This window comes from Ursus maritimus, unplaced genomic scaffold (assembly GCF_017311325.1).
Source record: "Ursus maritimus isolate PB19 unplaced genomic scaffold, ASM1731132v1 scaffold_15, whole genome shotgun sequence".
NCBI classification, from domain to species: Eukaryota; Metazoa; Chordata; class Mammalia; order Carnivora; family Ursidae; genus Ursus; species Ursus maritimus.
The window spans coordinates 6,647,251-6,673,390 of record NW_024423897.1 but is presented as its reverse complement, the minus strand read 5'-3'; the positions used below and the strand labels follow the sequence as shown (position 1 = coordinate 6,673,390).

The window sequence follows — 26,140 nt, the reverse complement described above, 5'->3', positions numbered from 1 at the left end:
GAGGTGAGACCCATCAATCTGTGCTTAAACAAGCCCTCCAGGTGATTCTGATGCCTCTTCAAGTTTAGGAACCACTAGCTTAGAAGACTAGTGAATGCTACAGACATTGAGAAAGGGAAGACAGTTCTTGGGTCAAGGGTTGATGAAAGGATTTGACTCCTAGCTCTGACATACTTCTTGGAAGCTTAAGCAACTACTTTAACCTCCTCATGGCCTCTGTTTTGTCAACTGTAAAGTAGTAATAGTGATAAGTGGTAATGAAGTCTGCCATGTAGAGATGTATTATGAGTACCTAGGATAATGTGTAAAAATCACCAGGACACTGCCTGGGACCTAGTAAGTACTCAATAAATGATCTCCAGCACTAATAGTCATGGTCCAAGGGAGCTGTTGAGCAAATGAATGTTGACAGAACAAATGAAAGAATGAAAAAAAATAATGCATGATCGACGGGGACAGGATTTGGCAAGCCTGGAAAACCAACAAAGAATGGGTACTTCATTCAGTGGGCAAATAGGGAGATTTTCAAGGTAAGACATGGGTTTCTAAGACTGAGCAGTCAAAACACATGACAGATCTTCAGACTGGCATCTTCTTGGCTCAGCTTGCAAAGCAATCCCAAGGAAGGTTTTCTTGTCCACAACAGCCAGTGTGTTGCTTATGTACCTGGGCTCTGAAGTCAAACTGTCTGGGCTCAGGTACTTACTAGTTGAGTGGTCTTGGATGAGTCATTTAACTTCATTACACCTCAGTTTTATCTTCTGAAAAATGGGTATAATAACAGTACCAAAATTATAGAGTTGTGAGAATTGAACATGATAACTTGCATGAAGCAATTAGCTTGGTGCTTTAAATATAGTGAGTGATCGCTACATGTCAGCTCTTTGTATCATGGCACACATCTGGGTGCTACAGTGACCTCTGCTAAATCATGGCTGCTTTGGATTTTTCAAGCAGACCAGCATCAGTACACTCTAGTGCCAGATCCAAACCACACAAAATGGCTGCTTGGTATCTTCATAATAGCTCCCAAGTACTGGGCGGCTGCTTACTTGCAGGTCGTGTGCAGGGGCTGCTCCTATACAGGTGCTATACCTGTGAACCCGGAGACATAGGTATCCTTGTGCCCATTTTACAAATGAGGAAACTGAAGTTTAGTGACTCATCCAAGTTATACAACTATCAAATGTCAAAGCCTGGATTCATATTTAGCCCTACTTCCAAATCCCATGGTCTTGCTACTATCATGAAATCAGCTCCAGACTTCCTCCACAGGCTACCTAAGGACTTATCCAAATATGGTTTACCCAGCAGCAGAGTCAGAGGGCCAGGCTCTTTCATGGTGTTGCTGTGTCACACAACAGATGAGAAGGGGATTTAGCTCACAACTCTGAGTCTGAAAGAAGGAAGTCATAGGTGGGCTGGGTACAGGAGGGTGGACACTGCAGGAGATCAGGCTCTTGGATTCCAAGACTGTTCCCTGCTCGCTAATAATGATTCAATGTGTATATTGCATGTCTGTGTGTGCACATCAATCAAGAGGGAAAGGGTGTTGGAGGGGAGGAGAGGCAATGACTTTCCTTCCCAATCCAAGAATGGTTATCTCAGCCTCCGTTCACAGAAGAAGCACAATGAAATGTAACACAAAACTGACATCAGCTTTTAGAAACCATTTTCTTCTAAAAGAAGCATTTGGCCCATGAAATAACACAGTAAGATGAATCCTTCTTCTCTCCTCCCAGTCTGTCTCCTTAAATGCCAAATTGTGGTCTTTCTTCTCCCCTCTAGATAGAGGCTGTGACTCTGCTAACAGTCAAGGAGATGTGGAGACCTATGCCTCTTCCTGAGGATTTGAACTATGTCATGAGTAAATGGAGAGAAATACGGCTAGCCTCCTGTCTGCCCTTGAGAACTTCAAACAAAGATTCCTGGAGTCCAATACCAATGTGGACTCCATCCTTTCACCCACTTTGGTTCCACTGGTCCAGAGAGCTGTCTGAATGCTCTCAACCAGAACAAAGAGGACACAGCCTGGTTGGAATTCTGAGTTTTTATAACAATTACTAACAATTCACCTCCCTCAAATCTTGTATTTACCTGCAATGGGCTGTGTTACCTCCGGCTGACCTGACCTGCCAAAAATATTACTGCGTTTTCATATTTATTGTCTTTGTGTTCCACAGTTGCCATGGTAGTAAAATTTACACTCAACAGCCTCACTGACATTTTCAACTACAAATGGAATTAGTCTGTTCCCAGTTTGGTTCAGCAAAAAAAGGAATATGTATCCACTATATACCAGGTCCTGTGCTAGGTGTAAGGCCTGGGTGCTGAGATGAATAAGAAAGAATTTCTGTAAGATTTTGCTCCTTTACAAAAAAGACTTTTTGCTTCTCTTGTGATGAGATTGTTTTCTATTATATTGTGGTAAAATATATATAGCATAAAATTTATAATTTTAACTATTTTTATTTAAATTCAACTAGCCAAGGTATAGTACGTCATTAGTTTTTGATACAATGTTCAATGATTCATTAGTTGAATATAACACCTATTGCTCATCTGACCATGTACCCTCATTAATTCCCATCACCCAGTAACCCCATCCCCCCCACCTCTCTTTCTCAACCCTCTGTTTCCTGGAGTCAAAGTCTCTCATGGTTTGTCTCCCTCTCTGATTTCTTCCCATTCAGTTTTCCCTCCCTTCCCCTGTGATCCTCTGTGCTATTTCTTATGTTCCACATATGAGTGAAACCATATGTGATAATTGTGTTTCTCTGACTGACTTATTTCACTTAGCATAGTACCCTCTAGTTCCATCCATGTCGATGTAAATGGTAGATATTCATCCTTTCTAACTGTAACTATTTTTAAGTACATAGTTCAGTGGTATTAAGTACATTCACAATATTGTACAACCATAACCACTATTTCTGAATTTTTTTCATCACCCAAACAGAAACTCTATACCCATTAAGCATTAACTTCCTATACCCCACCCCACCCCACTCTCAGATCATGATAACCTCTAATCTATTTTCTGTGTCTATGAATTTGCCTATTCTGGATATTTCATGTAAGTGACATGCAATATTGGTCCTTTTGTGTCTAGCTTATTTTGCTTCACATAATATTTTCAAGGTTCATCCTTGTTGTAACATGTGTCAGAACTCTCCATGTCTTTTGAAGGCTGATTAACATTCCATTGTATGCATATATTACGTTTGCTTATTCATTCATCTGTTGATGGACACCTGGGTTGTTTCTACTTCTTGGCTATTGTGAATAATGGTGCAATGAATAGTGGCATAAATTTTTGTTTGAGTCCCCCCCACCCCTTCAGTTCTTTTGAGTGTAAATTTAGTGGACTTGCAGGATCATATAGTAATTCTATGTTTAACTTTTTGAGGAACAGCCACACTGCTTTTCACAGAAACCATTCTACATTGTATTTTAATTTTTCTACATTCTCTCCAACACTTGTCACTTGCTGCATTTTTGGTCTTTGTTTTGTTGTTTTGATTACAACCAACATAGGAGGTGCGGTGTGGGTGTTTTCTGTAAGAGCAAACTGAGGAGATAAGAAATGGCTCGGTCACCAAAGTATCACAGGTGCACTTCAGTTCACGGAGTACAGCTTTGCCGAATGAATGAACGGGCTCTCCTGTTTACAGTACTGTGTCACTCCCATAGACTTGACATCCCATACATCTCCTTCCTGAGTCTCCTGCTGACAGGATGTCAAACTTGCACAAGGAAGCACAGCTCCACAAAAAGAGATCCAGGCAGCAACTGGGATCACAAGTATCTCAGGGCTTTAATTCAAGGACCATCTGTACCATCTTTCCGCATTTGTTTCCACACCTAGGGATCAGTAAAACTTAACTGCTTTAGAATCAAGGAAGCCCACTTGGTAGAAGCTCAAAAATAAAGAAGACTAAAAGCTATAGAGTGTGGTGGTTAAGAAACCAAAGCTATGGGTCAAGCCTGAATTTCAGCTCTACTGTTTGTCACACGTGTGACCATGGGCAAACTATAAATCCTTTCTTGCCTCAATTTGGCCCTAATCCTAGTCTTGTGAGGATTTAATGAAACAGTAAGAAGCACTTAGCACAGTGCCCGACACAATGTGATGTTACTCTAGTGTTAGTGCACAGACCGAACTACCTCCCACCCCAGCTACTTCCTCCAGTCTCCAAGACCCCTGCGAAGCAGAAGGGCTCTGGGATGAGGGCAGACTCATCAGTCTCCTAATGATCCTCCAGGCTGAATGGAAAGACTCAGAACACCCGTCCAGGTGCACAGCCAGGATTTGAGATGAGGACTCAGTCTTTTTTCTTCATTTTGGCAAAGGGATTGGGGAGGGAGTGGGGCCATCACCACGTGGCTCTCCTGCAAAGACACAAAGCCCACACACCCCAAGAGATCAGAAAGAACTTTCGTAAAACCTGCAGATGGGACTCAAGCGGAGTAGAGTTTCCAAAGAGAAGACTGACTGACAGAAATTCGGTAAGAACAGCGGGGGGCTTCACCATGTGAACCCAAGGGAAAACACAGAAGGAATGAGCCATGAGGCTAGGCAGGGTGGTATTTCATGCTGGCAGCATCATAATTCTTAAGTGAGTGGAAGGCAACACATTCAGCTTGGCCTGACAGGAAGCTTTATATTAGACTGAAGCATATTGAAAATATCAAAGTCCATGGAATGAAAAATAGCCCCCGAGCCTAATACTTTGCCTATAACTTAAAAGTTTTATTGGACATGGACACCCTCAAGCCAAAGCCAAACTACTGGGAGTGAAAGAAGGACTATTACATAGCAGGGCCCTGCAGGTGTGTGAGGAGCCATGGGTGTGACTGGGAAAAAACGACGGATCTTATTTCTTGAGCATGGTACTAGATGCTCTCCACACATGGTTTGACTGATACTATATAGCAGCCCCATGTGTTTGGAATATTAGCTCCATTTTATGGAGGGGGAAACTGAGGTTCAAAGTTAGGAATTTGCTGAAGGTGAGAGAAGGAAAAATTTCTGTGACATATATCATTTGTTAGGATAAACTCTACAAAATTACTATTATTTAACCTTTTCGAGTAACAGGAATGGCAATTCCATAGGGTTCCACCTAATATAGCACATTATATATTAATTACTTATATATTAATTATTTTATGTGCAATAAGTTATATCACACATAAATGCCCTATTATATTGATTATACAATGTCACCTATACATTATATAATATGTATATGTGGCAGAATGCTTAGTGGTTAAGGTGGATTCTTGACTCAGACTGCATGGGAAACTTGGCTCTGCCACTTACTAGCTATGGGACATTGAGTAAATAATGTATCCTCTTAGTGCCTTTGTTCTTCATCTATAAAATGAGCTAATAATAGTACCAACCTCATAGAACTGTTGTAAAAACGTAAGAAAATATAGCAATGTGCTAGAAGAGTGCCTGGCACATATTACTTTAAGCAGTCATTGTACATGCTTTTGTTCACTAATTCTTTGCAACAAACCTTGGCAATGGTTAATGCTACCTTGGTTTCACAGTGTGAAGCCGGAGGCTCAGAGATCTGCCCAGGATTATACATTGGGTCTTTCTGAGTCTCAAGCCTTTGCTGTTCCTTAGAAGCTGCCAGCTTCCTCTGGTGGTCTCTCTCAGCTCTCACTGCCATTTGGTGAAAAGAGGTTGAGACAGCTGATTCTGTGGTTCCTTCCAGCATCCTTGTGCAAGGGGGGCATATCAAAGCAGAAGCAGCAGCAGCAGCAGAAATAACAGGATCAAATGCCTTCAGTTCCACTGAACACAGTATCCTTAGCCATGTGGCCAGAAGCATTCTGTATTTAGAGTTCCAATTTTTTTTTTCTTTTTCAGCTATTTCTTTCCAGAGTTCTCAGTACATTTCCTAATTAATCACTCCCACTTAATTTCCTAAAGCAATCACAGCCTCCCCGCAGGCAAGCAGCCTCATCTTAGGCAGAAGCACACACACCAGCTGGCCCCTCAGCTATGTGGGAGTGTGTGCAGCAGCCCTTGGACACAGACCAAAGAGTGGCACAGACACAGGGGAAACGTAGCTTGGACACTCTTCGTATGCTGGTGATATGTGGTTTCCTGGTGAGCAAAAGGACAGTAAGACTCGGTTCTCCAAGGAAACCTCAAGATGCAGAAGATCTGGCTGCAGAATCCCAGGAAGCAGGGAGACTCTACCAACAGCTACTCTGTGATGGCAGAAAAGGCTATGCTGGTGAGGTGGGAGGCTCAGATTTCTCTCCTAGCTTATTTGTTGTGTGAATTTGGACAAGAACTTTCCTTTGGTTGAGCTTCAGTATTCCCATCTTTAAAATGGGAATAGTAATATATACAACACAGTGTAGAGGTAAGGAAGGAAGCCACAAATACAACAACCCAGAGAAACCAGGCAGAGGATATCAATGAGGGAAGTTGGGGTTAAGCAAAAGGAAAATAACATGAGGCCAAATGGCATCTAACATACAGTTGGAGTTACAACAAGGAATGGTGGGGACTGTGGTGCAATGGAGACATGCTTCATCTAAAAGCCAGCCAATTACTGCCATTGAGCCAAGTTGACCCCCTCTATTGCCATGTTTACCAATTTTTTTTACAATTTTTTTTAAAGATTTTATTTATTTGTCAGAGAGAAAGAGAGAGCATGAGCACAAGCAGGGGGAGCGGCAGGCAGAGGGAGAAGCAGGCTCCCCTCTGAGCAAGGAGTCTGATGTGGGACTCGATCCCAGGACTCTGGGATCATGACCTGAGCCTAAGGCAGACGCTTAACTAACTGACTGAGCCACCCAGGCGTCCCCATGTTTACAAATTTTTTTAAAAAAGAAGCTAGAGGTAGATTTTTATATGAATTCACCCAACCTTAAAATGTTGGCAAGAAACTCTCACTAAAAAGACCAAATTATATGAGCCAATACCATGTGAGCCAAGTACAACACACTGGAAGGCTTGATTTGGCCTACTGGTCACTGTTTGTGAACTCTGTCAATATAACTATTAATTGAGACAATGTAATATATAAAGCACTTAGCCATGCACATAACACATAATAAACACTCAATAAATGGTAGCCAGTGGTTATTATAATTGCTATTAACTTTTCTGTAACTCAGAACCCCCATCTGTAACAACAGATGTAAGGATTACTGATAGCTGTCTGGCTCACTGGCATTTGAGAAAATCTGGGAGGGCACTATGGAGATGAACCACTGTGCATTCACAACATTTATGCTGCTTTGTTAATTTATACCCACTTCACTGTGACTGGGCCAGAGGAGTGGTTCTCAATCAGAAATGGTTTTGTCCCTCAAGGGATAGTTGGCAATGTCTGGAGACATCTTTTGGCTGTCAGACTAGAGAAGGGCTGAGACTGGTGTCTAGTGGGTAGAGGTCAGGGATGCTGCTAAATATCTAAAGATGAACAGGGCAGCTCCCCACAACCAAAAATACCCAGCCACAAATATCAATAGTACTTAGGTAGAGAAACCCTGGGCTAAAATGGAAGTTCCCCTTTGCACCCTCTCTATAGAAAGCACTTTATAAAGATAGAGGTTTGGATAGGTTCCTACATGGTAAGATATGGCAGAGGCTGTGGGGTAGAGGGAGAGGGGAGATGGCAGACGGGAGAAGTAAGATCTATAATTATCTTCTCTAAGAGGCTCTAGGCCTTTCAGTCTGCTTCCTATAGAATCTTTTCATCAGTGTCTTAACAACTGTCACATCAACATATTTCCTAAAAGAATTCTGTTGAAGCTGCACCCATTGGAAAACGGGCTCTGGGGAAACTGAGGACTTGAAAAATGAACTGCCGGAGCCAAGGTCACTCAGCAAGTTGCAGGACAGATCTGGCAGATCTCTTGGGCCCTGGTCCAGATCCCTCAGGAAGACATCACTCTATTTTGCTGTTGCCATGGTAATTATAAATCAATTTCATCTCTCATTAAAGCAGTTACTCCATAGAACGCTCTCATAAAGCATTGTTGAACTCGTCCTAGCTATTCCATGGATGTGATGGTAATCACATTTTTGTATATTCTATAATTCTGGCTACATCTATGATTGGCCTTCACCTCAAATGGTATTAAATAAGCAGGGTTATATTGCACCTTGCTTGTCATGCATGGCTCTGACTACTTCAAACAAAGAAAACTGTGCTAGAAGTAAAGGCAAGTGATTCTGGTTCACCTTAAGAAAAGAAAGGAAAGAAGAATGACTTTTATCAATCTCTCCATTATGCTAAGGGTTTTACATAACTTATGTCATTTAATCTTCTCTAAAATTTGAAGACTCTCTTTAGGTCAATTTTCTCAAATGCTACTGCACATTAGAAATACCTGGGAGCTTTATAAAATCACAACACCCAGGAAAGCACCCCAAAATCATTCAATAGAATCTCTGGGGATGCGACCCAGGCATTGGGTCTCCCCAGGTGATTTTAAGGCACAGCCAAGTTTGAGAATCAAGGTTTCAGGACTCATTATCCTGATTTTGCAATGATGCTGACATCCTAAGAAAAAAATGAACTTGCCTAAGGGTACCCAGCTGTTGAATGGTAAAACTGTGATTCAAACCTGGGTCTGCCTTTCTCCAAATGCCAGTCACAGTCTTTTTCATTATGCCATTTTCTCCCCAGAAGTTTGTTGTCTGTGGCTTTCTCACAGTTATCTGGTGGCAAGTTTATGAACTTGAGCAAAAGGGAATTCACTAAAAGGCTATCAGGAACTTCTGGACTCAAAGGGATTCTTAAGAACAGGTCTAAGGCAGAAGGAAAGCTGGCATTTCTGGTTGTTGCACAAGTGCTTAGCTGAAATGGCAAGCCATCATGTCCAATCTCTTTGTCCCTTTGGTCAAGATTCCATTTCCAGGGTAGAAGCACCCAGTGGATCTGATTTTGGGGCATGAGCTCCTCTCCTGACCAGGGTAGAGTAAGGCCCCTGATGACAAACCTGCCCAACTGTATCCTGTGGGTACAGAAGATGATACTTGGCTAGGAAGGAAGACTGAATCCTCAGTAGCCAAACACAGCACATGTCTATCATGATGGAGGAAGTGTAGGACTTGGAAAAGCAGGAAGACCTAAGTCTCACAGGTGCACTATGATCCGCAAGTAGAACTGAGCAGAAGACCAGGAGCCCATGAAACAGTCATTCAGAAGAAATCCACCACCTGGGGAGGTGGCCATGAATGGCCTCAGAATCATTTGCAAAATATTGTGAATTTATGTATTTTTCTAAAGGACAAGGACAATTTATTTTATCAGATTATCTGGACTTGTTTAAAAAAAAAAAAAGCCTAAGATTGGGGCTTTTGGGAGATCTTCAGGAAGAAAGGGAGGAGCTCCTAGTCAATGGCTCCTAACAGAGCCTAACGTCCCAGGAACTACCTGGAAAAATTAAACTGGGTGTCCTGGTTGGCACCACACAGACAAGACTGGTACAGTCTGACACATTTGAACTAGGAAAACAATTTTATTTTAAAAGACCGTAACAAAAACAGACACGAAGAGCTTGCATGTTGCTGCAGTTACATGGCAGTAAAGGAGAAGACAGACCTGAAGAGGAGAGGCCACACGTGGTTGTCTGAGCAAAATGGTTGCAACTGAAGGAAGCCAGGGGGCATTCTGGGGTCAAGAGTCAACAGAGGCAATTAAAACTCAACTGCACCTGTGTTCAAAAAGAACCCTGTCCCAAGCAGCTGGCCTGCAATCGTGAGCTCCTTGCTGAAGGGCCAGTTCCCCATCCATGAACAGATCTTCCCAGATCTAGCATGCACGGACTTGAGAAATGAATCTATTATGAGTTATAAGCATTAAATAAATAATTGTTCAATGCATCAATTCATGGATGAATCAATATATGAAAAAAGAAGAGCAATTTTAAGTGTAGCTGTTCAGTGTACAGGTACTAGGGTATTAAGTCCCTACTATGTGTCAGGGACTGAGCTAGAAGCTTTACATAATGTATTAATCATCCTTACAATAAACCTAAAATGTATATACTATTACATCCATTTTACCCATCAAAGAGATGGAAGGACTTCTCTGTGGTCACACAGTAAGCGATGAGATTTGAAACCTGTCTGTCACCTTGAGCATCTGTGGGCTTGTCACAGTGCCACAAAGCTTCACGATGTTCATCAGCATCAACTAACTACGCGTTGGCCATTTTGCCTATGTTATCCCTAATTCTTCCAACAATCCTTGAGGTAGGTATTAGTGTCTCCATGGTGGGGCGGGGTGGGGCGAGGGGGAAGAAAGTTGAGTCTAAAAAGATGAGTAATTTGCCAAAGTACTCATTTTTAAACACAGATGTTTGAACCCAACTCTCTTTGGCTCAGGGTCTTTCCACTAAATCTCCTGCCTACTCAAGTCATTTGATTTTTTAAAATGTGTTGACTTAGTTTTATGTTCACAAACATTGTACTAAGCCCCTTTGGGAAATGTATAGCTTTTGCCCTCAAGAAGCTTTTTATCTAGTTAAGAGATTAGTTACACAGTATAGAAAACAACAGTGAGAATTATATGGCTACAGAGGCTTTAAAACACGGCAGCAATGGCCACAAATTCTTTGGGACTTCTTTTGAGACGTGATCCTCACCCTTGAATCCTGGCTAACTTGTGCTGCTTAGAACCATAAAATACAACAGAAGGAAGACTTTTTTGCTTCTAAGCCTCATTCCTAAAAAGTCATGCACCTCTCTATTGCTTACTGGTACACTGTTTTTGGAGCTCTGAGCCTCCACGTGAGAAGTTAGAACACTTGAAGGTCACCATGATGCAAGCAAGCTCAGGCCACATAGAGAGGTCACATGTAGGGGATCTGGTCAACAATCCCAGCCAAGACCAGCCTTTAAGTCAACCCAGCCTATTTGCCAGATGTGTGAGTGAACAGCCTGCAGATGATTCTAGGACCCAGACATTCAAGCCTTCCCTCAATCATTCCCACACTGTGAAGCTGATCCCTCGGACATTAAGAAGCAGAGACAAGCCATCCCATTTGAGCTATGTCCCAATCCTGACTCAAAGAAGCACAGGGCAACAACCAATGAAATGGGTGTTGCTTCACAACCCTAAGTTTTCGGGTAAGTAACCTGAATAATGGCTTTTTGAGTGGCTATTTAAGGTTAGGCACTGTCCTCTGTTTCCCATGAAACAGCTAACTATTAAAGAACATGCCCAAGATTACCTAGCTAGCTATGGCATTTGAGCCCAGGTCACACCAACTCCATTATCGATAACTTTACACCCCTTTGCTATAGAGGAAGGGAAATTATGTCTGTGCATCAAGTCTACAAAGCCCAAAGCCAATCAGTTTTAAGAAACACCAACTGCTATTTTTGAAACTAAACATCTTTTTCTTTCTTAATTTCAGAAGGCTAACTGTGGAGCTGAGCTAATTATTTGAGCCTTAATCAAGGACCAGCCACTCCCTGAAGCAGCTGTCCTGGCCATTCTATTGCCTGTAGAAAGTCCCTTGGGTTGGTTGGATGTTGGCTCAGGTCTAAAACTCAAATCCCAGCCCCCAGAAGTGAGGATGTATAGGGCTGAAAGGATCCTTGGAGATCATCCAGCCTATTCCCTTCATCCCCTTTAAAGATGAGGAAACTGAGGCCCAGAGAGGTCAAGTGACTTGTCCGAGGTCACACAGTGTGTCAGAGGTACAGCCAGGTCTCCAAATTCCCATGCAAGCATTCTTTCCACTACACCATGCTGCAGTTGCTAAAAATTCCCCAGAGCTGCCTCCCTCGGCTCTCCTCTTGACAAAGCTGTTTTCCCCCACACACAACTACACACAGTCACATTTGGCAAGAGGTGCTATCAGCCCCGCTCTGCTCGTGAAATGCTGTTTTGCAATGGGGCCTCTTTGTTCGTTAGCAACACAGACAAAGAAAACTGTAGTGCAGTCTTCTCAGAAGGAGATGTTTCTTGTTTTAAAGACGGGAAGAGAGCTTCCTGGCTGAATATGGCTTGAATCAGCATGCAGCTCCAGTCAGGAAAGAACGCAGAGGAGATTTAGGTCTTTGCAAAATTTCTAGAACATACAAGGAGGGCACATGGCAGGAGGAAGCTTATGGGAAATGTTTCAGAAAGTATTAAAATGTACGCCTAAACAGAGTAAACAGAGCAGATTGGTTACCATCTTGTGGTATGAAGTAATTAGGAGGGGGGGCACTAGACTCATTAAAAACTCCCATGAAGTAATTGGCCTTCCCATTTTGGATTCCTGCTCCAGGCCTGGTTCCCAGCGCTCCTTCCCTTGCAGTTTTCCTATCCAAGCTCTTCCGTTTCTAGACTCTAACAAGCTACCTTGGTGCTTAGGGTCTTAAGGATATAACCTGCTATCCCAAGTCACCCATTTTGTGCCCCTCCCCTCTGGCTCCACATTATTCCTTTTTGTTTTGTTTTGTTTTTGTTTTTGTTTTTTTTGGGGGGGGGGTTTGTTTTGTTTCGTTTTTTCTTACTAGATTTGGTCCCTCTTCTGTCTCCCTAGCTTCCCAAATTGGCAGAGGCTTCCTAAGGTGGAGAGATCTTTATTCAGGACCAATGCTGTGAGCAAGGCTGAAACGAGAGAAGGCAAACTTCTCAGGAGGGCAGCTCCCACCACAAAGCTGAAGTCACCTCCTATGACTTCTCTAAGACATTTATCTGTGCAGGTGGGTTGGATCAGCGGGGAAGGGGTAGACCAGATGATCTCCAGAGATACCTCAAAAGCTTAAAAATCTCTTGGTTAGGGAAGGAAATGAGAGGAGGGAGGGACAGAACCGAGTTCCATGGCAGAAATTCAGGACTTTTCAGCTGGCAGCAGATGGAAAGAAAACTGCCAGCTTCTAGTAGGAGGAGATGTGGTGCACACATTTCTTAGGGCTACTGCAAGCCACAGGTCTTCATTCCAAAGGTCCAGGTGAAAATGCTGCCTGAGAACCACCCTCCTATACACATACACATCACCAGGTCCCAGGCACAAGATGGGATCTCCAACAAGAAACTGGGCCAAATCAAAGTTCTCGGACCCTTCCCCTCAAAACTTAGTCTTGCACATAGCCCACCCCATTCCCAGGTAAACCTGCACAAAGAGCACATTTCAGTACAAAGCCCTCTGTTTCATTTTCCCCTGGGAAAATCCCTACCTGCTTCTTAAACCTAAGAGAGAAGAAAAGGAATTAACACCATGGGGATACAGTGTCCAGTGGTCTAATTACAGCCGCAAGTGCCCAGGAGGGGAAGCTGGCTGGCCAGAGGAGGCCCTGTATCTCTTCATGGCCTCAAATGCTGCTGAGCTGTGTGTCAGTGTTTATGAAATGCTTCTCAAATAAGGTCAGTGTTCTACACAGAGTTAGGGCTCTAATAAAATGCAGAACTTGTGCTGTTTGCCAGCTAGCTGCAGAGGCATACTTGAATGCTTTCTCGGATACAATTGTTCTCAGATTAATATTTTCCCCATGAGTTTTTTTAATTCTACTTGTACTATTTTTTTTTTTATGACGTGTGAGTTTTTCTGCATATTTGTATCCACTAAAAGGGATGAGTGGGACTCGCTTTCATCAGCGGTTCCTGAGGGCTTGGTGTCGCCTCCCTTATTGTTCTATCATCTCCCCCTGCCATCCCATGCTCTCTGAACCTAGCATGGTGGCCTTTGCCTTCTCAGTCATTTGGTGGGGAACAACAGCCCAGACTGCATTCCATATTATTTTGAGCTATTCTAGTTATGAGGACATTTTGCTTGCTTTATTCATCCTTGTCCTGGCACACAGTAGGCACTCAATAAATAGCTCCTTTAAATATCTCCATTCTTCAAACAGCTCCTTATGTGGTTCTACTTTCTTGGAAACTGCCATTTCTTAATTACTCAGGCAAAAAGTCCTCTAAACTCCCCCTGGTTGGGTTGCTGACTTGGCTGGTGAGACGCTTTATTTGCATTTGTAAAAGATGCACCTAAGAAGTGAAAAGGAAAGCCTAGCAAGAGTCTGAACTCATGGGTGACTTTGAACTCATTGAGTTTCTTCTGAAAATGCACGCTGATCATCTTTCAGATACAGGATTTAGTGGTTAAAATCAGATACCGTGGGTGGACTCATTAAGGTATTCACAGAGCACTAAATTTAGGAGGCATCTACAGACATCTGATCTCATATAAACCTTGCATCAGCTGCACGGGAGAAGGGTTAGTCCTACCATTCTAAAGGTTACAGATGAGAAAACTGAGACTCAGAAAGATACTTGTACAAGGTCCCACAGTTAAAAGAAAAAGGGGGTGGTGGTGATGGAAACCAGGATTTGGACTTGGTCTTTTTACTCATTTAAGGTTACATCAAATTGTACTCTCCATTGGTTTCTCATTAATATCAGTTAGAAACCCCATATATATTGCATATCCTCCTTAATGCCCATCACCCAGGAGCACTGGGTGTTATACACAACTGATGAATTATGAAACACTACATATAAAACCTAATGATGTGCTATATGTTGGCTAATTTAATTTAAATTTAAAAAAAGAAAAAAAAAGAAACCCCATATATAAAACACTTATCTACCTACATTCTAGAGCTGGGCAGAGATGGGGAGGAGAAGAAAGAATATCAGCAAAGTGCCTAGATAGGCCAGAAACTTCTGCACCACATTTCTGAAAAGGACATCTCTTCAGTGAAATCATCATTGCTGAGCTTTTCAATCGCAGAAAAATCTGCTCTGTTCTCTGTTTGGGTTGCAGGGAACTCGGCAGCATGGTGTAAGTAATTTATCATTCACAGAGTCCAGCCCTGAGCATCTCTACACTTCACCCGGGGCATCCTAAAAGGCTTCAGGTGGCCATGAAAAGGAAGTCTGAGGTTGTTTCCAGGACACAACCTCAAGCTGGGAATCTCCAGTCTCCACTGAAGGTCCAGGCCACAAAGAACCTCCTGAAATCCAATTCCACGACCCAAGGCTTAGGTGGTGAATGTCTGAATTCAGTGGTGAGGCTATGGAGAGCTACATGGAGGGTAGGGAAGGGTGAGAAGGCAAGAAGCCAAGCTGGAAGGGTCAAGACAGGGGCCAGGAGCAGCTCAAGTTCAAGGAGAGATGCACACAATACACAGGTCCACGGTTAAGCCCACATACCTCAGATTAGAAGAGGACTGTGGACCCCACACCCTGTAGACCAGCCTGAGACAGGGCATACACTAATTTTAGAGTGCAGGGGAGCAAGGAATGGGTATACCAGGTAGCAGACAGGAACTACAGGAACTAGAGAGGCCGAAAAACTCAAGAGGGAGTCAAGGTGGGTGGTTAAATGTGCTGGCTGAATTTCAGGAACCACAATCCACACTACTGCCAAAGTGCAGAACGAGTCAGGGGTCGAGAGCCCAGACTGGTGTTTTGGACAAGAGGAGTCTAAGCCCACACAAGCAGTGATAAGTCTGTGAAAAGTGAAGTCATATTTACTCCAGCCGGGATGCATCTTATACGTGTCCTGTTGTACCAGCACCCGATCTCAGGGTGGGGGAGCCCAGAGATCATGGCTGAGAGAAGTCAAGTGCTACATCTAACTGGAAAGGAAGACAATCCCTGCAAAAATTTAAGCAAACGCTTATAGGGGAAAATACTGGTCAAGGAGTCTTGTCAGAATTCTTCTTAGAGGGTCTGTCTCCTCAAATCCAAAATAAAAGCATCAGCCACATAACCATGGTGAAACTTTTCCTTAGACTTGACCTAATGGATTCTTCTCTAAACGCCCTTGTTAGATGAAACTTCTTTAAGTACAGTTTCTATTCATTTTAAATTGGGCTCAGGCTCTCTTTTGTTCAATGTAACCACGAACTTCTGCGAATCTCTACCACATTTCCGTTATTCCCTATGGGAACCTAGTCATCCTTCAAGCTCCAATCTGAATGCCGCCTACTTCCCCAAACTGGACATGATGACTCTACCACCAACGATCCAGAATGCAGCACTGGCATCCTCTTGGCATGCCTTGCATCAAACGGGTGCTCACTGGTTCAACTGGGACTCATTTCTTTCCTTCTTCCCTCCTCCTCATTTGAGAATTGGGTTTGGAAGACAAGAAAGGGGGCTGACTTTGAAGGCTTGTTGAGGAATGACATGATCGGTGGGAGGGCACAGACCTGAGACCAGTCTGCCTGAATGAGCCCTGACTCTACTGCTCCAATCTGGGAAAGTTACTTCACCTCTCTTAGTTTCCTTACCTGCAAAATGAGGACAGGATGAGTTCCTGCCTTGCATGATTATTAAATTAAATGAGAGAAAATGTGTAAAGAAAGTGTGAGAGCAGTGCCAGGCACAATGAGGGACTTAATAAACAGCAGCTGTTGTGGTGGCAGTGATTGTTGTTGTCATTATCATTATCATTATTTAGAAATTTGGGGAGAGCCAGTGCACCTCTATGCCTCATTCTCCATCACATTCATTCCCAGCACTACTCAAGCAAATGCGCTCTGTGCCAATGGGCACCCAAGACGTTAAAGGAAACCGCTTTGCAAGAGTGAGGCTTCTCGGCGGAGCTCTGCTGCTGACAGAAGAGCCCGATTTCTCCGGCTGCAATACTTCACAGGAGAAAACGTGCACATACACATGCACACACATCACACCTGTCCCGTCCCATACTGGTGGGGCGCCGGCACCAGCCTAATAGGACAGGGAGGGAGCTCAAGTCACAAAGGAAAATCCAATGAGAAACCAAGACTTTAGAAAATATTCAACAAACAGAGGAATTAAGCATTAATAGGAAATCATTCCAGAGAAAATATGAACGACAGAACCCCAGGGAAAGAAGATGCTACAGGCCAACAAGACCTCAACATTTCTATCCATCCCAGCCAGAAAGAACAGGACAATATACTCATGTAATCCACACCCCAGCCATAGAAAGGCTTTAAACAAGCAGAAAGGACTCTGCTGATTATATTGACAACCTGGATAAAGATCCATAGGGCAAGCTCAGGAACCCCGCAGAGGAAGTGGGGGGAGGAGTGGTAACACGCTACGTGAGAGAATCAAAATAGAAAATGTTGCTGAAAAGCGGATGAAATTAAACTATTTGCCAAAATTTAATTAGGATAATGCAAAGTGTTGCACTTAGAGTCCAAAAAGTCAACTGCACAAATCTGGGATGGAGAAAATAGGATCAACAGCAGGGAGGGCTGGGAGACACTGGGGATGCAATGAACAGCCTGGTGGAAATGAGCCAATCCAGGGGTGTGGCTGTCTGAAGTGAAAATGCCTTGGGATGTTGATAGAAGTCAAGATAGCAAGGGAGTGGAAGGATTCATTCTAACTAAGACAAGCAAAGAAGACTGGAACCTATTTGGAGGAAGATAACTAGGAACGGGAAGAGGGTCTGTCTCAGAGTCTAACACACAGAGAATAGCTGAGGCAATTATAAAAATTTATGGAAGAAAGAAGAAGACTAAGATAAGTGGGTAGTGAGAAACACGACAGCAGTAACATTTTTGAAATCCTACCATTTGGAAGAAGGATTATATTTGCTCTGTGTAACAACAGTCAGGGGGAGATAAGTTCAACCCCCAGGCAAAGAAAATTTTCTTGTTAAAACTGTTTTCTAAAATGGAATAAATTGCTTTAGGAAGAACTGAGTTCCTCCCCACTAGACATAATCCAGCAAAGGAGAATGGCCACTCTCTCCAAAATTATGTTGGTGGAAGACCAATCTGCACATGGTTGGAAACCTAACTAGAGGAACCCTTTCAGCCCTAAAGATCTATATTGTTTCAGTCAGGCCTTGTCTTGAGCTTGCTCTGGAAGGAGGGCTATAGTCAGTAAGAATTATGATGATAACAGTACTAGAATACTTATGGAGGATGCACTGTGATCCGGGCAGTCCATGTGAGTAAATTCTATACTCACAGCATCCTATGAAGGGCGTAATTTTATTATTCCCACTTTACAAATGAGAAAACTGAGGTCACCCAGCTGGTAAGACCAGGAGTGACCCCATCTGGTTCTGAAGTCTATGCCTTTACCCAAAGGTTGTTACTTTTCTCACCTCCCTATCCACTCACTATTGAGGACTTTTAATTACATACTCCTGATGAATGTTTCCCAGGGAATGGTATATCAAATATAGTGCTCGCCACAGAACTACAAAGACCCCAGTGAGTGGGAAGGAGAGGACAGCGTTTGGCAGACCAGCAACAGCAGTACTCACAAAACAGAATCCGGGTCTTCAGAACAGAGAAGCAGAAGATTCCCATTACGAGCGCTTCCCACCTGGGCAAGGTTGATTTAAATTTAAGGCTGGAGAATGACAAATAATGGAGAGCCTTGAAACTCAACACCATGCACCCTAGCAGGGTACCCTTTGCATCTATCTTATCAGGAATTAGTAATGGTCCAGAAAAGCTCTCTGGAAAAGACTCCATGCCTCGTTTTTTCCTTTTCAGCAATTCTAAAAAGGGTTAAGACCACCTTACATAATGAGGGTGGAGCACACTAGTAAATACAGCTGTTTCAAGTAAAAGCAGTAACAGAGGCAGACACGGGAAGTCAAAAAAAAAAAAAAGTCAGGGCCAAAAATTCCCCCGTGAAAATTCAACCCCCAAAAATAAATAAATAAAATGCATTCCTTATTTAAATATACCACAAAGCAGCACGCCCATGGAAAAGATATAAACCACTTCAACCGTAATCCCCTTTTTATGGAACGGAGGCCAACCTGGGCTTAGCTGGAGAGGAGAGGGAGGGGATCAGGCATGAATGTGCTGGGCACAGCGTACGTGCAGGCGAGGAGCTTGCCTTGATAGGGCACATTTAGAGTGGGCACCTCAAACTCTGCAGCTGGATGGGGCCTGATGAAGAAATAGAAGTTAACAGCCATGGTCACCTCTATTAATAGTTGGTGGAGGCCTAAGTGCCAGGTACTGTATTAAGCACTTCCTGTTCATTATTTTATTTGCTTCTCCCCAAGAGGAACACTTATGACACACACTTTACAGGTAAGAAATGGTAGCTGGAGAATCAAAGTGCTGGGCACTGTGCTGAGTGCATTACATGGTTTGTCTGGTGCCACATTCACAGCATGCCCACAGGGCCAGTGTGATTATCATCCCTCTATTACAGCTGTGGAAATACGGTACAAAAGAATTAAATAGACTACAGCCCAGAGGAGTGGAGTAATTCGCCCAGGGTGCAACAGCAAAGTTGTAACAGAGCCAGAATTCAACCCAGAGCCCTCTGTCTGCAGAGCCTGCAGCCTGAACCAGTAGGCACGTGGTTCTGAAACCTTGCCACAGCCCACTTAGTCCATGCAAAAGATCCCATGGCTCTCAGATCTACCATTCTCACTTTCCAGGGGAGGAAGAACTCAGTGACAACAAACAGAACTGGAGAGAAACAAAATAACAATCAAAATGCAAAAATGCAGAAATATACAAGACCCAGATGATGCACAAAAGCAAAACTTAATAATGATCCTACAAATACATCAATTAATACAAGAAGAGCAGCAATCAAAAACCACAGAGAGCGCAGGATGATGCTGATGAGTTCCTGATTAGAAAGGCCGACAGTTGAAGTGTTGGGGATTTCTAGCTCTTTTCATGGGCATGTGCACAGTAGGAGTTTTTGCAAGGTTGCTAAGCAACGCCTGGCAACCAGACTCCAGAGTGGATCACTCATTAGGAGTCCTTGGTAACTCTAGTAAGGCAATAATTTTAGTTCATGAAAGCCAAATTTTAGAAACCCTTAACAACTCACGTAATAGGTTAATAGTAAGACTCCCTTGGCCATACGTAAAAGATGCAAAACCATAATCACCCAACTTTCACTTGTAAAAGCTAAAGAAAAACTTGTATTTTTGAGACTTACTCAGTCAACACATACCAGTTGAAAACCTACTATGTGTCACGCACTGGGGGGAGGACCATATGGTGAAAACCATTAGGAGTACACTAGAATTCTACTGTCAGGAAAAGGAGGCCCAGAAAGGCAAAGCCATCTGGCCACTTGCACAGCATACTGGAGGCAGGTGCGCTTTACTGCTCATGTCCAACCCATAGGTTCACCAGGAGAGCACTGTGCTTCTCTAAAAGGTCACATAACTGTGGGTGGCTCAGAGAGGCCCCGTGATTCACCAAACTGCCCCTAGTCCGCTGGGCTGGCTCTGAGGCTAGGAGTACCAGGATGCAGGGCTTGGCTGTGGAGCATCTTGGAAAGTCTCCCACTTGACCTGGAGACCTCTGTGGTCAAGTGAGGGAAAGCCTGTGACACGGTGTCGGTTTTTATTGGACCCAACCACCGGCAAAGCTTGCCATCATCTGGAGTGATGGAGAAAATTAAGTTACCACATTCTCACGTTTCAGCCTTTCGCCCGTTTTCCTTCACAAACAGGAAATGTTTATTTAAATACAGCAGTCTCCAGCATGTTCCAGAGCCAAGCGAAAAACCAAAGATGTCCACTCTTGCCCCACTCCGCTGTTCAGGCCACCACCTCGCCGCGGGTGAGAAGTAGGCCTCTGCCTGCCTTTAGGCAGCATGGGGAGAAGGGGCCCCTTGTGAGAGTTCGTTTTCATCTGTCTCCTCTTTTTCCAGGCTGAGATTGTGGTTGGAGAAGAATTACATCTGTGGGCTCCTTTTGTACTCAGAAGGGTAAATGCGCATCTGTTTACTCTGTGCTCCATGGTAAATGTTTTGTTTCAGGCACCACCATTCACTTCCTCTCCTCTTGTCCTCTATCTTTGCTGCACGGATAATAAATTACACTGAATTCTCCCCTGCGTTTATTTAGCTTTCTTGTGGGTGTCACCTCCTCATTGAGGGAAAAAAATTGTCAGTAGTTTATAAACGACAGAGAGTTTCTCTTTCTGTGTAATGTGCTGACATTATGGAGAAGAAGCTGGAACACAGACCCCCAACTCTGATACCAGCTTAATTATGAACAATATAACAAGCCCCATTCCAGGCCTGAATCAAAGTCCAAATGGTGACCACATTATTCCCATGCAGACTTTCCTTAAGGGGTAGCATGAGCAGATGAGGCTTCAGAAGTAAAAAACCCCCAGAGGAATAATCACAGACACACACACACACACACACACACATGCGTGCACACACACTCCCACAGAAAAGCCTCTCTGGGAGGTCAAGTAGCAGGAATGGAAAAGGGAGAAAATGCTTCTCCTTTGTTATAAAACACAACATAAACATTAGAGATCAGAGAACTAGATTTTAGGAAGGTCCCGAGCGTGTGATGCCAATGCTGACAGACCATCCGTCCCGTGAAGAAACGAGTCCTGGGTAGTTTCAAAGGCTCACTAAAGGAAGTTTCCTTCTTCTGTCCTCTGCTTACATTCTGTAAGTTGAACTGCTGGTTGTCTTCTGTATATGCAATGATTTTATATACAGTTACTGGAATGCAGTAGAGGTTCAAGAAATGTTTGTTGAATGAATGAAGAAAGGAATGAATGAGAAATTCCTCCCTAAAAAATCCTTCCCATAGCTTAGAAATGCCAAATATCCCCCCAAGAGTTTGCAGAACTCAAATGTTCCATCTGAGTTAACTGACAGAGGATGAAAGGTGGTGAAGGACTGTTGGTGGACTGCTCCCCACCCCTGAAACACTCCTGACCAAGCTTGCTTCTAAAGGCTGTCCCCTCTCCCAGGGGAGGAAGAAGACCAGAATGAGGAGCCAGTCTTGGTAGATGCATCACCCCACACACCCCAGCCAAAGAGGCACCAGTGACCGGAACCAAGGTACATGAGATTCAGATTTTCCAAAGTACTTCCCACTCTGCCAATGCCTGCGAATGACCATGACAGCAGCAGAGTGCCATGGGAATGCCCAGCACTCAGTCTCCACCAAGTTTCTCCAGTTGTAGAGCACATGAATAGCTCCAAGCTGCCTGCCTGGGTCTCCTGGGGAAGGTGGGTGGGTGGCATATTGTCTGCAGTGCTGTGCCTGCAGCTTTTGAAGACTTCCTACACGCCCACAGGAGAAGGGCCCACTCCCCTTGGTTTCCCAAACATGTACCATGATTTTGAGGATGGAGGAGAGGTAGTCTCAAGACTCCAAGCAGGAGTGCTAATGTCATAGCAAGCTGAATGTTGGCAGAGTACACCTGAAGCAGCAGCAAGAGGAGCCTATTCTAAGATCCAAGCCCAGCCAGAACCCTCCCCGGACCATCTATTTACAGATCTTGGCCCAAACTGACCCTTGTTCCAAAGATGGCTAGCAGAGTGGTAGATATCCAAAAATACCACTACAACACATTTTGAACTAGTATTGTAAAACGCAAGGTCTGAAATAAGCTGTGGACACCTGGATTGTGGCCCCTTTATTGCCATTAACTTGCTGCATTACCTTGGGCAAGTCTTTTCAAACGTCTGAGCCTCCTTTTCTACATATGTTAATGAAGGTTCAGCTCCAAGGCTCTAGAATTGCACGGCCACACAGAATAATGAATGCACTTGAAAAAAAAAAATTTGTTTTGAGCCACAGGAAAGCTCCAGGAAAAAGGAAGGCAGTTCTACTGAGTCTCTGCCCAGGGACACATAGAGTTGGAGGAAAAGAAGTGGGGTGACAGAAGGTGATCAACAGGAATAACACACTGTAGGACAATTCAGTCTCATGCCACTCTCTTCCAGCCTCAAGTCAAGAGGGCAGAATGGAAGACCCAATGCACCCACCCCTAAGATGCGAGGGCAAGGGAGACAGAGGGAAAGCAAGACAAGGAGGAGGAGAAGTCTATTACACTCGAGCAAGCCCTCACCCACTTCTGGGCTGCGTTCCCAGGCCAGTTCCAACCCCCTCCACCATTTTCCCCTCTTTCCTTACTCCCCAACTGCGGGCTGGGAAGAGCCCACCCTCGGAGTCCAAGTTTTGAATTTGGTCCGAGGATCAAAATGATAAATGTTTCCAAAACGTTGACATATGAAAAGTAAATATTTGGTTGCACAATTGGGGTTAAAACGAGGGTCAATCCACCCCACTCTCCAAACGCCTCTCCTCTCGCTGCCAAACCCAGGATCCGAGGCTGAGTGCGGTTTGTAAGATTATAGCGCTCGGTCTCATTTAAAAGGCTGTCAGCATTTCCATTCTCCGGCCCGTTTGGGGAGGCATTTATAACCGAGCCATAAAAAATTCACCCCGGCTGCAACTTGGCATCTGCGAGGCTGCGCTCCAGGCAGGGCGGGTTTTGCAAGCACCCACTCTGAATTCGTTTGGTTCCTCAGAAGTTAGACCTTCACGCACACTCTCAACTTCGCTCGCAAGGGCAGCCAGAAAGTGGCCCTTTCTGATCTCCAAGCTGGTCACAGTCTCGGCCCTCTCCAGTCTCCGTGCCCTTACGCCCCATCACCTTTCAGCTTTCTCCTTCGACCCCCTCTTAAATGTGCGCGGACCCTTTGCCCTCACCCTAAGACCTCACTGGCTGCAGTGTTCTTTCCTCCCCTAGCTTCCTGCCAGCGTTCTGCTGGAAGCTGTCACCGGGCCCTGGGTCTGGAGCCTTCACCCCTGGAGAAGCACCGCTCTTTGACCATCGCAGTGGGCTTCAAGAACTCTCTCCCTAGACCTGCCCAACGCCAGAGACCCCAACTCAGGGAATGAAGGATCTGACCCGGGAGAGGGTGACAGCAGAGACTGCATCCAGTGCGGCCAAGGGGAAAGGAAAGATCTGGTGCCTGGGGGCCCCACTATGGACCCAGGTGGGTGGCCCGGGTTGGGCGGGGCGGGGGTACTCACAGGCGCTCGGCGTTGCGGGGTATGCCCCGGGGAACCGCCCGGAGGCCCAGCCCGTGGCAGTCCACGCTGGCGGCGGAGCAGGTACACTTGGTGGGGCAGGCGGCGGCTGGGGGCCCGCTCAGGACGCTCGCCAGCGCCAAGGCCAGCGCCAGGCGGGCGCGCACGGCGGCGCCGGCCCCTGTCCGCCCGGGGGCCATGGTGTTCAGGGGCGCGCGCCCAGAGTAGGCTGCCTCGGCGGGGCAAGACGCGTGGAGCCCAGGGAAGCGCGCGCGGAGCCCAAGCGGCCTGGGGAGCGGGCGGCGGAGTTGGCGCGGAGGAGGAGCGAGCTCGGCGCTCAGGCGCACGGGGCGCGGGCGGAGCGGGGCGCGCCGGGCGGCGGCGGCGGTAGCAGCAGCAGCTCCATCCGCGGGGCTGGAGGTGCCCCGCTGCGCATCGCTCGGAGTGCCCAGGTACCGAGAGCCTCCTGGGCCCACTGGCCCGCGGCCCGGGGCGTGGGCCGGGTCGAAGACCTGGAGGCGAGCGCAGTGGGGCAGGGCGCCTGAGGAGGTCCGACTTGGGGTTGAGCTCGCGGCGGCGGCTGGGGCACGGGGCGGCCGGGTGAGCTGGCCGGCGCTCGCTCTCTCCATTCACTGAGCAGGGCAGACACCGGAGACGCGGGGCCCACCCCTACCGCCCCCCCAAAAACGCCAGCTCCGCCTCCCATTGGCTGCGCTGCACGTCATGTCGACTAAGTTGGGAACTTTGCTGGAGCGACCGAGAGCCCGGAGGGGAGGAGGCAGGAGATGAGGGAGAGGAAAGGAAAGGGGCTCGGCCAGCAGGGCCCCAGAATTGAGACCCATTCACTCTTAAGGAGCCAAGGATTAATCAGGCTGGTGGCATTTTTTTCTTTATTCTGGCACTGAGCTAGGCACTCTGCTCCTATTCCTTCCTTGGGTTCCAACACCGTCCCGAAAGGGGGCATCTGAGTACCCCATTTTATAGATGAAACAAAGCTCAGAGAAGTAAAGTAACTTGCCCGAGGCCGCACAGCTTCTAGGTACCCCAAACCACAGCATTCACATTCACTCACTTTACACCACAGCCCATCGAAGCTGTGTCCTTCACTCATCTACAAAGATCCTCAAAGATCCTAGCTCATATTGGCAAAGATCCACAACTTCTTCCTAAAGGACCTATTGCATTGCATTGATACTAACGCATTTCACAGTCACACGTGTCACATAAAATGTTTGTCCGTGTTGTTCAAGTCGCTGCTGGCAAACCCTACACGGAGGCCTGTCCTGCTTTGCCTAGACCCAATGCCGGCTGTCCCGCTAAAAGTAGTGATGGCAGGGACTGGGACCCCTGGATTGACAATGCCTGTTCATAGTCAGCTTCTGCTTCCTGACTAGGTGACTCTGGGCCAATCGTGTCAGATCTGAACCTCGGTTTCCTCAAAGGAAGGGGACAGAGCTCTGTCTAGGACCACCTCACTGGGTTGTTTGGAGCATCAAAGAAGAGAAAGTGTTTTTGCAAAACAGTCATTCCCATGTGAGACATCCCTTCTGCCCCCAGAGCCTTCATTCTTCCATAGCGCTCTAAATTGGCCAGTTCTGAGCTTTTCCAGATGCTGGTGGGGAGGAGCGCGTGTGTTAGAGGCTCCATAAATACTTGTAGGAATGATTTTGTTTGTTTGTTTGGAGGGAGAGGGCAGGAACTGGAGGAAGTAGTGCCCAGAATTCCTTGAGGTCTGCTCACACTGGAAAAATCTAAATGGGCCCTGAACATGGGCGTGCACGCACGCGTGCACGCGCACGCACACACTTGTGCACACATGCTTATACTCAGGCTCACACACACACCCATATACACACTCAATTGTATACACACATGTGTACATGCATACTCTCACACCACGCAAAATCACACATACCACAATAATAATTATGCCACTGAGAGCTCTTTTCTTTCATATAAACGCTATTCTAATTCCTTCTACCTCATTTTCCTTGAAGGACATTTTCAACGACTTGACGATATCCTGTGAATTTATAGTAAAGGTGCAGATTTTATTTTATTCTACTTAACATATTTTAGAAATCATAGCTCCAGGCACCCAATTGCACGTACGTGTACACATACATACACAGTCACACACGCTTCAGTCCCTCCATCATTCATAAACACATTAGGTGTAATTTACTGCTGTTATTCTTGGGAGCAGCTTTCTCAACCGATGCTGTTGTCAGCGCCCTCTGGTGGCCATAGAGAGTCTATGCTCTGGTCCATAGGGTGACTTCAGCTTTTAAGAACTCTAAACATCCTTTCCTCTGAAACTTTCCTCCAAACCTTGAACCAATTTAGTACCAGTACTGAGGCAGATGAGAGAACTGGGCAAAGACCCAAGGGCACAAAAGCGTCTCAGACTGTC

At 45.3% G+C, this 26,140-nt stretch overlaps 1 protein-coding gene across 1 annotated transcript in view; it reads right to left on the bottom strand.

Moving 5' to 3' along the window:
* The window catches only part of SLIT3 (slit guidance ligand 3), a 584,433-nt gene extending 560,491 nt beyond the window's left edge, over window positions 1–23,942 (bottom strand). Inside the window, exon 1 of the mRNA XM_040630315.1 lies at window positions 23,731–23,942. Within this exon, the coding sequence (XP_040486249.1) occupies window positions 23,731–23,927 (197 nt within the window). The 5' untranslated portion in view covers window positions 23,928–23,942. The remainder of the gene's footprint in view (window positions 1–23,730) is intronic.
* Between the last annotated feature and the right edge of the window lie 2,198 nt (window positions 23,943–26,140).